This window comes from Leopardus geoffroyi, chromosome B1 (genome assembly GCF_018350155.1).
Source record: "Leopardus geoffroyi isolate Oge1 chromosome B1, O.geoffroyi_Oge1_pat1.0, whole genome shotgun sequence".
In the NCBI taxonomy this organism is placed as follows: Eukaryota; Metazoa; Chordata; class Mammalia; order Carnivora; family Felidae; genus Leopardus; species Leopardus geoffroyi.
In genome coordinates, this window is record NC_059327.1 from 85,158,045 (window position 1) to 85,170,696 (window position 12,652).

Here is a 12,652-nt window from a genome sequence, read left to right on the forward strand (position 1 = left end):
AGAGTATGCAAGTGGGGGAGGGGCAGAGAGAGAGGGAGACAGAATCTGAAGCCGGCTCCAGGCTCTGAGCTGTCAGCACAGAGCCCGATGCGGGGCTCAAACTCCCCAACTGTGAGATCATGATCCAAGCCAAAGTTGGATGCTTAGCCCACTGACCCCAAGAATACCACCATTATTAAAGAAAGTACAAAGTGAACAGATACCAGCTGAGAAAGAATGATTGGAGAGAACATGGAGGACAAATATTAAAAGAACATCCTAGGCAGCACAAGTTTTTAGTTTTTGTTTTTGTTTTTTTTTTTAAGGAGCCAGAGGGGTGCCTGGGTGGTTTAGTCAGTTAAGTGACCGACTCTTGGTTTTGGCTCAGGTCATGATCTCATGGTGTGTGGGTTTGAGCCCCATATTGGGCTCCATGCTGACAGTGTGGAGCCTACTTAGGATTCTCTTTCTCTCTGCCCCTCCCCTGCTCATGCTCTCTCTCAAAATAAATAAAGTAGCTTAAATTTAAAAAAGGAACCAAAGTTGTTTTCTTTTAAAAATAAAAAAAAGATTTAGTATGAAAAATGCAATAATTTAAATAAAGAACACAAATAAGTGAGATAAAAATACAGAATGGATACAACTAAAAACAAATTCATGAGCTGGAAGATCAGCTTGAGAAACTTCCACAAGTCAGCCAGAATAGATGAAGAGAAATTATAAAAGACACGATGAAATACTGCTATATACCTATCAGAAGGGCTAAAATAGAGTGGTAATTCCACATGCTGGCAAGCATGCTGAGAAACTGGATCACTCACACATTTGCCAGTGAGAATGGTAAAATGATACAGCCCCCCTGGAAAACAATTTGGCAGTTTCTTTTAAAACCAAACGTAGCTACCATACGGCCTAACAATGCAGTCCTTGGCATTCGTCCCAGAGAAATGAAAAGTTATGTTTGCACAAACACTCATACACTAATGGTTATAGTAGCTTTATTCTTAATAGCCAAAAACTGGAAGTAATGCATATATTCAACAATGGGTGAATAGTTCAACTCTGGTTAAATATTCCATACCATAGAATACCATTCATTAAGTTAAAAAAAATGAATTACTGATATATGCAACAGTCTGGGCATTATGCTGATTTTTTAAAAAAAAAAAGCCAATATCAAAGCGTTATATACTGTAAGATTCCACTTACAAGGTTTTGTTTTGTTTTGTTTATTTATTAGAGAGTGCGAGCAGGGGAGGGGCAGAGAGAGAGGGAGAGAGAGAGAATCCCAAGCAGGTTCCACACTGTCAGTGCAGAGCCTGACGTGGGGCTCAGTCCCACAAACTGAGAGATCATGACCTGAGCTGAAATCAAGAATCAGTCACTTAACCGACTGAGCCACCCAGGCTCCCCTGTAAGATTCCATTTATACAACATTCAAGAGATGATAAAATTCTAGAGATGGAGAATAGGTAAGTGGACATCAGAGACAAGGGTAGGGAAAAAGGGCAAGGGATTCCTTTTTGGTGTTGGAGTATTTCAGTATTTTAATTGTGGTAGTGATAAAATGACTCCACGTGTATGATGAAAATTTTACACAAAGACATTTTAAAAATGTGCACATGCCAAAACTGGTGAAGCCTAAATCCTGTAATCTGGTTAATTACAATGTGCTGGCCAATTTCATGTTTTGATAATGCACTGTAATATGCCAGAGATCACCTTTGGGGGAAGTTGGGAGATGTGTGCATGGGACCTCTGTGTACTACTTTTGCCACTAGTAGTCTGTAATTATTTCAAAATAACGGGAGGAAGAAAGTATAAAAATAGAGTGAATAGAATAAATACCACCAACAGGATAATAGGAATCACAGGAGAGAAAACAATATAGGAGGAAATATTTGAATAAACTATGAAGATACATGTTTTAGAAATAAAGAAAGTAATGAAATAACCCAGATTGAAAGTGTTCATGGACAGTAGTTCTCCCTTATCTGAAGGGGAATGTTCCAGGACCCCCAGGGGATACCACAGATAGTACCAAACCCTGTATATGCTGTTTTTTCCTATACATACCTATAGAAAGCTTAATTTATAAGTCGGGCAGAATAAGAGAGTAACAATAGTAACTAATAAAAATAGAAGAATTATAACAATATGCTGTAATAAAAGTTATGTGAATGTGGTCTCTCTCTCTCAAAATACCTTATCGTACTGCACTCACCCTTCCTCTCGTGATCCTGTGAGATGGTAAAATGCCTACACAGTGAGACGGAATGAAGTGAATGACGTGGGCACTGTGACATAGTGTTGGGCTACTATGGACCTTCTGATGATAAGTCAGGAGAATGATCACGTGCTTCTGGACTGCAGTTAACTGCCTGTAACCGAAACCATGGATAAAGGGGCACTAGTGTGCTACCAAAATACCTGATGAATACTCATAGATGTAGTATTTAAAAACATCAAAGTCTCTTCTCACGTGTAACTTCAAAAGGTTATTGGGGCCCCTGGGTGGCTCAGTCAGTTAAATGTCCAACTTCAGCTCAGGTCATGATCTCGCTTTCTGCTGACAGCCTGGAGCCCGGAGCCCGCTTGGGACTCTGTGTCTCTCTGTCTGTCTGCCCCTCCCCAGCTCACGCTCTGTCTCTGTCTCTCTCTCTCCGAAGTAAATAAACATAAAAAAAAAAAAAAAAAAAAAAAAGGTTAACTTCAAAAGGTTACAAAAAGGAAGAACAGATCACTGACAAAGACCGAGAATCTTGATGACCTCAGACCTGTCCCCAGCAAACAATATATATCATGATATAACCATCATGAATGCATATGCAGTTCACCATAGAAACTCAAAATAATGAGCAGCAACTAACAAGACTTCAGAGAGAAAACAGAGCAACAGTTGTATAAGACATTTTAACATGTACCTTTCAAGCAACTGTGTAGACAAAACTAAGAGATATGGAAAATCTGAATGTAATTAATAAGCTTAATCAATGAGATATGTATACCAAACAAAGAATGGTTCTGAATACAGTGTTTCTGAACACAAATGGAACATTTATCCCATTAAAATGTATTAGATGATTAAAGAATAATATCAAGAACCTGTGTTCCTTGACCATAATGAAACAATAAAATAGTAATAATTACAAATGGATAATTTTTTTAAATTTTTTTTAACGTTTATTTATTTTTGAGACAGAGAGAGACAGAACATGAATGGGGGAGGGCCAGAGAGAGATAGGGAGACACAGAATCTGAAACAGGCTCCAGGCTCTGAGCTGTCAGCACAGAGCCCGACGCGGGGCTTGAACTCATGAACCACAAGATCATGACCTGAGCCGAAGTCAGACGCTTTAACCGACTGAGCCACCCAGGCGCCCCACAAATGGATAACTTTAAAAATCACATGTGTTTGGAAACTATATAATACTAAATAACTCTTGGGTTAAGTTGAAATCTACTTCAGAAATTTTTCTGTCTCTCAGAGAAACTTTATTGTACAGTTTTGTTTTAATGTTTATTTTTGAGAGAGAACTGACACACACATGAGAGCACGAGTGGGGCGGCAGCTGGGGTGGGGGGTGGCAAAGAGGGAGAAAGAGAGAATCCCAAGGGGCTCAATTTCACAAACTGTGCGATCATGAGCTGACCCGAAATCAAGATTCAGACACTTAACCGACTGAGCCACCCTGGTGTGCCTGTGCAGTTTTCCTCATATGGGGCTAGTGTTTATTAGTTGTATGCTTAGATATTTTATGACATCTGTTGCTGTTATGTATAGATCATTTTTTCCATTACATTTTCTGGTTAGATATTACTGGTGTACAGAAAGTTCTTCATTTTCAATGTGAATCTTGAATCTTGTATTTACTGAATGTTCTTCTAATTAAAAAAAATTATGTTTTTTATTTATTTTTGAGAGAGAAGGATACAGAGTGTGAGCAGGGGAGGGGCAGAGAGAGAGGGAGACACAGAATCCCAGGTGGGCTCCAGGCTCCAAGATGTCAGTACAGAGAATGGTGTGGGGCTCAACCTCGTGAACCGCAAGATCATGACCTGAGCCGAAGTCGGACGCTTACCCGACTGAGCCACCCAGGCGCCTCACTTGAATGTTCTTCTAATTTTAAAAGCTAAATTATCTTGGCTTTTCTAGGTGGTCATGTGATTTTCTCAAATAATGACAGCTTGCACTCTTCCTCTCCAAGATTTACACTCTAGTTTCTGTCTCTTTGTGCCAGATATCACTCCTACTTTAAATGCTGGCTCCTCCTGGTCTTACTCATGATTTGAGTTGGAGAACTTCTAGTGTTGTTTCCTCCATTCAGTGTGCTACTTTCTGGAAGAGCTTTATCACATTAAGGAGATTCCCTTATACTGTTTTTTTTTTTTTCCAACGTTTTTATTTATTTTTGGGACAGAGAGAGACAGAGCATGAACGGGTGAGGGGCAGAGAGAGAGGGAGACACAGAATCGGAAACAGGCTCCAGGCTCTGAGCCATCAGCCCAGAGCCCGACGTGGGGCTCGAACTCACGGACCGCGAGATCGTGACCTGGCTGAAGTCGGACGCTTAACCGACTGCGCCACCCAGGCGCCCCTCCCTTATACTGTTCTTAATAAGAATCAGGAATGGGCGCCATCCTCAACATGGGCTTCCTTCTCTAAGAAGCTGGCTGCTCCACATGTCTCTAACTGAAGTCAGGGAAAAGGGCAGGCAGTCTGGGGAGCACATACTCCATCCTTTGTGGATAAGACCCTAGAGTGGCAAAGACCCTAAAGTGGTCTTTGTGGATAAGACCCTAGAGTGGCCTAGAGTGGCAAGATGATATGAATCATCTTCATTCATATCTCAGTGGCCAAATGCTAATCACATAGCCACATTTAGCTGCAAGGGAGGCTAGGAATTAACATTTTCCACCGGTCAGCTTGTGCCTACCTAAAGCACTAATATTGTGGGCAAGAAAGAGACCAGATACTGAAGGACAGCTAGCTGCACAAGATGGTCATATGCTTTGTTAATTTGTTAATGTATTAAAAAGCATAAATATATTTTCTAATGTTAAATCATCCTCATATTCCTTAAATAAATCCCACTTGATCATGCAGATTCTTTTACTGTATTGTTGAGTTCTATTTGTGAGTGCTTTATTTAGGATTTTTACATCTGTGTTTATTAAATTTTTTTAAATTTTATTAAAAATTTTTTAATGTTTTATTTATTTTTGAGAGAGAGAGAGAGCGAGCGAGCGAGCGAGCATGATTTGGGTAAGGGTAGAGAGAGAGGGAGACACAGAATCTGAAGCAGGCTTCAGGCTCTGAGCTGTCAGCACGGACCCCGACACAGGGCTTGAACTCATGAACCTGTGAGATCATGACCTGAGCCGAAGTCAGACACCCAACAGACTGAGCCACCCACGTGCCCCAAAAATATTTTTAATTAAGTGGTAATACTTTAAATTTATGTAAATACTTTGCAGTTTTTAAGATCAGTTTATATACATTATGTCACAAGAATAAATGATCATCAGGAGCTGATTGTAAAAAAAAAAAAGTAAATATTAAGTATATAAATAGAAATTCTCACAAATGGAGCACTGTAGCCTTTTCTTATTATTGCCTAAATTCCAAAAGGCCCTCCATAGAGGACACAGAGAATTGAAAAAGGATTTTTGATCACAGGAACCTAGGAGGGATGTTATCTCTCTCCAAGATGCACAGGGAGGAACAGGTCGGCCAGCCCTATAAAATACCTAGCACTCTGCTGGTGTTGTAGACATTCTCTTAATGCAGTGTTTTAATAACCTGATTTTGAATTTACAAGTAACGGACTTTCTGGTTATTAAATATCTTTTAGCTTTCTGAACTTTTGCTCTGATCTCTTACTATCTGCATATACCAAATGAGATAATGGCAATTGAGCACTCCCCTGGGAAGGGAAGCACTAAAAATACAGAGTGCTCTTGCTGTTTGTCTGGCCGCCAGGTCATATGTGTGCCTCTCACACATTGTCTCACAGGGCTGAAGAGCCTTTCCAGAATACACAATAATTATATAACAGCGGTCACTCAGTAGTGTACAGTGCCTTTGGTAGGGAAATAAATGGTCCGCTGACATAATTTCACAAAAAGCCGCACTCAGAATCATTAGGTGTTACAGTAAACACGGAAGCACCCAAATAGCAGGATCTCTTTGCAGATTTTACCCCCACGAAATATGCTACTTGTTAATTTCTCTTCCCTGAATCGCTGAGTCTCCCATGTGTCCTACATTAGATACTTAGGGCTACATGTAACTGCAAGATCACTCGGCTTTCAGCATGTTCTCACCTCTTCTTCTCTCCCTCCCTCACACACACCTTGGAAGCAATTACACTGCCGTATACCTGGGGAGAGTCTGCTGGCTCCTCCCTGATGGTGCAGCTGCACATTTCACAATGAAGCAAAGATCAGGGAGTTATCTGATTACTCACATTGGTATATATGTCTCATTTGAACATATGAGACCCTGTAGTAGTTTTTGCCCTCGATTTTGTGCATTGATAAGACTGATGAGATAATTCATCCGGATCCACTTTATTGTACTGTTTTTGGATACCCTAAGTACCTAAATTCTTTTTTTTTATTTTTTTAACGTTTTTTATTATTTATTTTTGAGACAGAGAGAGACAGAGCATGAACAGGGGAGGGGCAGAGAGAGAGGGAGACACAGAATCTGAAACAGGCTCCAGGCTCTGAGCTGTCAGCACAGAGCCTGATGTGGGGCTCAAACTCACGGACCGTGAGATCATGACCTGAGCTGAAGTCGGACACTTAACTGACTGAGCCACCCAGGCGCCCCGTACCTAAATTCTTAATGACTGTTTCTATTGGGATAAATGCATACCCTTTTTACCATGCACAATAACCCATAGCCTAAAGCACATAGAGAAACATCCAAGAATCCCTTTTTTTTTTTTTTTTTTACCATCATTAGCCCTAGAAAGATGAATAAAGTTGAGGCTAAATAAATAGAACTGCCTCACTGCCCTTTTCACTGTTTCTCTTTCCAAGTGGTTATCCTCTGTCGTGAAGGTACACCAGTGATACAAACAACACAGGCAGTGTTAACTAAGCACTTATGTTTAAAATAAATGCTTTAAAATGGTTAATTATACTTTGCCCTACAGGAAGAGAAAATGTTCTCTTAGGTCCTTAAAAATGGATGATGAAAGGGGCGCCTGGGTGGCGCAGTCGGTTAAGCGTCCGACTTCAGCCAGGTCACGATCTCGCGGTCCGTGAGTTCGAGCCCCGCGTCAGGCTCTGGGCTGATGGCTCGGAGCCTGGAGCCTGTTTCCGATTCTGTGTCTCCCTCTCTCTCTGCCCCTCCCCCATTCATGCTCTGTCTCTCTCTGTCCCAAAAATAAATAAACGTTGAAAAAAAAAAAAATGGATGATGATGTAATTTAAAACTCTGTGGATATCTAAAATTTGGTTGCCTGTTTTTAAAATGCTTAGCTGGGGTTTCATTATTAGGCTCTATGGTCTTTTAAGTATAAGTATATAATAGGAAAGTTGTATGGAGGAGAATTAGCGAAGACAGAGTTAGGCCACCAGACAATAAATATGTTAAAAACTACACAACTAAAGCAGCCTGCTGCGGGTTCAGCAAAGGATAGGTCAGACTTACTAAAAAGTCCAAAAGTAGATCCGAACAGATCTGAGAATTTAAGGGAAAAATAAACTGCATCCTGTCTCTTCTCTGCCTGTCACATTATAAGAGCTGTGTAAATATTGTTACTAAATCACATTCAGGTTGTTTAAGATTTGAATGTAAAAACAATCATGTTTTGAGAAGCCATTTTCAATGAGTATTTCTTTCATCTTGAGTGAGGAAGCACTTTCCAAGCAGAGAATTAAAAGTGAAGGCCATAAAGGAATATATTAATAAAATTTGACTGCTAAAAAATGTAAAACCTATCATGCTGGGCATAGCATAATTGAATTGTTGGATCACTATGTTGTACGTCTGAAACTAATACAGTATTAGATATTAACTATACTTCAATAAAAATAGATAATTAAAAAGACTGAAATAGGAATAAAAATGTAGAATTTTTGCAAGTCTGAGCATACAAAGTCCCATAAATAACCCCAAGATCCCATCCTCAAAAATCGAATCCTAGAGTCCTGAATAGACATGCTTTAAAGATGGAAGTATGGAAGTAAATTAAGTGAAAAAATTATAATTCTACCACTACTTAAATACCTGTAAAATAGCTACAGCACTGGAATGAGCCTCACCAGGTCAGATTAGTCCAGTATATGCAGAAGATCATATTTCTGTAGAGACAAAACCCATCAGCAGCCTTAATCCCTCCCAAAACCTCAGACCACAGGCAGCCATTAGCCAAAGTAAACATGAAAAGAGGAGCATCAGAATTGTCAGTAATACTCTGCAAAGCTGAAATTCAAGCCATTGGCTTCAGTAATTCTCAGAAATAACAACCAAATCTAAACATTGGGGCTTTATGATTTGTACCACTGGGCCAATACAAAGGTTTTAGGGATTTTTAAAAATAGATAATTGATGTAGCACATACAAATACCTTTGTATATAGTTAGCTTTTAAAGTATTTATTCAGTGAAATGCCATCAAGGAATTTAGGATTGAAAACTTGCATAGAGATCAAGGTCAAGTGAAAGCCCTAAGTAGCCTCTAAGAGCTTGTAACACTCTGAGCAAATGTAATCTGGTAGTTCCGGTAGCTGACTGACCTCTGCACATGAACAAGGTCAGCTTTAAGCAGCTATAGCAGTGTTTAATTTTGCCCCGGATCTACAACATCCTAATTGCAAATTTGCACCTTTTAATTTGTAGTGACCCCAGGAATGGGCTATGTCCGTATAGAAGTGGGGCTCTTGAAGAACTTTATGAGCATGAATTGGGGTGATACCTGAGAACCTATCCTTGTGAAATTGAAATTAATAGTCTAGTTCAAGTATCAGCCACAGTGACATGTTGAGCTGGTCATTTTGGAGCTGAAATTATATCCGTACTAGCGACTCCCTGTAGAGTCCCCAGAACTTCTCACCAAGAGGCTGTGCCTCTCACAGTGTAATAAAGAATAGGGACAGTGACCCAGGTAACTCAGCCCCCCAAAATTGCCACTTTTGCTTCAAACTGTCCAGTAATGGATATTGTGGTAGAGGAGTATTTGACAGTTGAGGTAAAACAATTTTGAAATTATCTGTACAGCCTCCATCATCCCTTTGCTTGGTATGAGAAAATGCAAGCTGTTTACATTGAATTAGATAAAATAAGCAGAAAATGGTTCTGAGACCATGATTTTATGTTTACAAATCATTAGAACTTGAAAGAAACCCATTTGGAGTTACTTTGGGTACTCAGCATAGGAGAAAATTGCCTTAGAAATGATAGAGAATTGAGTATTCCTGGTGCCATGAGGGGGAAAGAGAATGTGCCAGACAGGTAGCATAGAACTGGGCATTTTACCCCTTTGCTATGGAGTAGTAGGTCCTCTCCCCCTCCTCAGTGTCTGTGAGATGCAACAGAGAGCCATAAACTGGGCTAGGTAGGAAGGGGTCCACTTTAATCAGACCAGGGTCAGAACCTTAGAGAGCTAGAGAGTAGCATGATCATGAGTTCAATTTAGGTTCTTTTCTCGTATATAAGACAGCGGCATCCCAAGGTCTGAAGGAGGTTGAGAATTTGACTCTGTTTCCAGCTATTAGATCTGGCATAGAATTATCAAAAGTAGGGTCATTATTTGGCTACGTGTTACTTTGACTAGACATTTCACTATGATTTCCCCCCCTCTCTCTTATCCCCTTATCCTTATTGTCCCTCTCTTGCCTCCGTCACAACAGGTGTTGAAGACATCGTGGCAATAATGATTCCTGAACCAAAAGGGAAGGAGATAGTAAGCCTTCTGGAAAGGAACATCACCGTGACAATGTACATCACCATTGGAACCCGGAACTTGCAGAAATACGTGAGCCGCACTTCGGTTGTGTTTGTCTCCATCTCCTTCATTGTCCTGATGATCATATCCCTCGCGTGGCTGGTCTTTTATTATATCCAGAGGTTTCGATATGCAAATGCCAGGGACAGGAACCAGGTGAGTAGCAAAAAATTGTTTAATTAAAAATTACTATAAAAGTAATACGTATGATTACATAAACTTTGAAAATCACAGAAAATACCAAGACAAAAACAAAATCACCTATTATCCCCACCCTCAACATAAACACTGTTACCATTTGCCATATAGTTTTCCAAATCGTTCCCAAATACACATGTTTTGATATTTACTAATGTTGTTCTGTAATGTTGAGGTATTTTGTCCCACATTCCTATTGCTCATCTTTTTGATGATTATTTACTTAGGCACATAATAAAGGGAGAAGGGAATGAGCTGAGATTGTGCTAACAGTGGCAACATTGTGTGAGAAAAGCCAGGATTTCCTACTGGTGAATGGAAGAAAAAAAAAGAAGATAAAAAATAAAAGCTATTTTAAAAAGCAATTAGGGGCGCCTGGGTGGCTCAGTCAGTTAAGTGGCCGACTTCGGCTCAGGTCGTGATCTCGTGGTCCGTGAGTTCGAGCCCTGCGTCAGGCTCTGTGCTGACAGCTGAGCCTGGAGCCTGTTTCAGATTCTGTGTCTCCCTCTCTCTGACCCTCCCCTGTTCATGCTCTGTCTCTCCCAGTCTCAAAAATAAATAAACGTTAAAAAAAATTTTTTTAAACAATTAATTTTGGATCAGATAAGATATATATAGTGTAAATGCAAAAGGTATAAAACAGTATGAAGTTAAAAGTGTTTGCCTTCCCATATCTGTCCCTCAGTTATCCAGCCATCTTCCTGGAATATCTTCTCTTCCAGGGACATTTCATGTGCTTACAAACACACACACATTTTTAAACAAATGATAGCACACTTAACTCTAGATCCTTATTTCTTACTTCTTGGAAATTATTCATCTACACACTCGCTTCAAGCTGCCTTCTCATTTTTAATGACTGTATAACATTTCATTTTTTGCATATTTCACATCTATTAAACCAGCTCTGGTAAAAAAAAAAAAAATGTCTGTGTGACATTAAGCACATTTGTGAGTATACCTCTAAGGTAAATTTTGGAAATGTAACAGCTAGGACAATGGTGTATGTATATTAAACTATGATAGATACTGCCCAAAGTCTGCCAAAAAGGTTGAATGAATTTTTATATTAACCAATGATAAACTAATACTGTTTATACTAATACAAACATTAGTATAGTACTCTTTACACTAACGTATACAATAATGTACTAATAATACTGTTTTCCCATATCCTTGGCAAAAGAATGTTAGGCCTTTTTGTTGTATGCAATTCGATTAGTTAAAAATAGTATCACATTTTTCTTATCACAAATAATGTTGGACATCTTTTCAAGCAACATAGAAAAAAGTGAAATTTTTTTCTCTGGAGTACCTGCTTATGTTATCTGACCACTTTTCAGTTAAGTTGTCGGTCATTTTCTTACTGATCTGTGTAAGTCAAAGGAATTGATGAGAAGACTGTTAGTCATAAGACTTAACCAACATAAAACTGACAGTTTTATCCTCCCAATTTGTCATTGCCTTTGATTTATCTGTGGCGCTCTTTGCCATGAAGGAATTTGTGGGTTTTACATAACTGCACTTCCCTTTTGATGTAACTCCGGAGTTTTGTGTAATGGATCTTCTGCAGCCCAAGACTGTAGAAAAACATTCTCTCGTTTCCATCCACTACTTTTTATTTCACTTTTATGATTAAGTCTTTAATCTACAGAGAGCTTATCTCAGCATAAAGAAGTAGAGAGCCAACATTGTTTCATTCCAGATGGCCTACCTCATAGATTTTATGACTGGTATTTATTCAATAATTAATCTTCCTCCCCCTCACATTCAGTATCCCCATTCAGCATATATTAAATACTCCTATGTATTTGGTTCTATTTCTGTGCCCTCTAAACTGTACCATAATCTGTCTATTCATACTCCATTACCGTACTATTTTGAGTACTTTAGCACTATAATATTGTCTCATAATCTTCCTTTATTTCTCTACCTTCACTTTTTATGTCTATTTTTATATAAATTTAAATTCCCTTTTATCTTTTTTAAACTTACAGAATAATTTCTAACCTTATGTGTTGAATCTTCCTAAGTATTGTATATGTTTGCCCTTTATTCAGTGATTCTTTTTTGTCTGCTACTAGCATTTTTAAATATTATTATCTAATCTTGCACATTTTTCTCATGTTTATTCCTAGGTGTTTAATAATTGTGTTGCTGTTATAAATGAAATATCATTTTTCATACACAAATCATTTTTTTTAATGTTTATTTATTTTTGAGACAGAGAGAGACAGAGCATGAATGGGGGAGGGGCAGAGAGAGAGGGAGACACAGAATCGGAAGCAGGCTCCAGGCTCTGAGCTGTCAGCACAGAGCCCGACGCGGGGCTCGAACCCACGGACCGCGAGATCGTGACCTGAGCTGAAGTCGGACGCTCAACCGACTGAGCCACCCAGGCGCCCCCACAAATCATTTTTAATGACTATACCATGCCTTATTATTACCTTAATAATAATGGTAATATTATATAGTATTATCTGCAGCATGTTCTAAGAGTTCTCTATATATTTT

General features: G+C 39.1%; 1 protein-coding gene across 3 annotated transcripts in view; it reads left to right on the forward strand.

Annotated features, from left to right (window-relative positions):
* Positions 1 to 12,652, forward strand: part of RNF150 (ring finger protein 150) — a 295,154-nt gene that overhangs the window by 148,526 nt on the left and 133,976 nt on the right. For all 3 annotated transcript variants that reach the window (XM_045466965.1, XM_045466957.1, XM_045466951.1), the window contains exon 2: positions 9,846 to 10,096. In XM_045466965.1, coding sequence (XP_045322921.1) covers positions 9,846 to 10,096 — 251 coding nt within the window. The remainder of the gene's footprint in view (positions 1 to 9,845; positions 10,097 to 12,652) is intronic.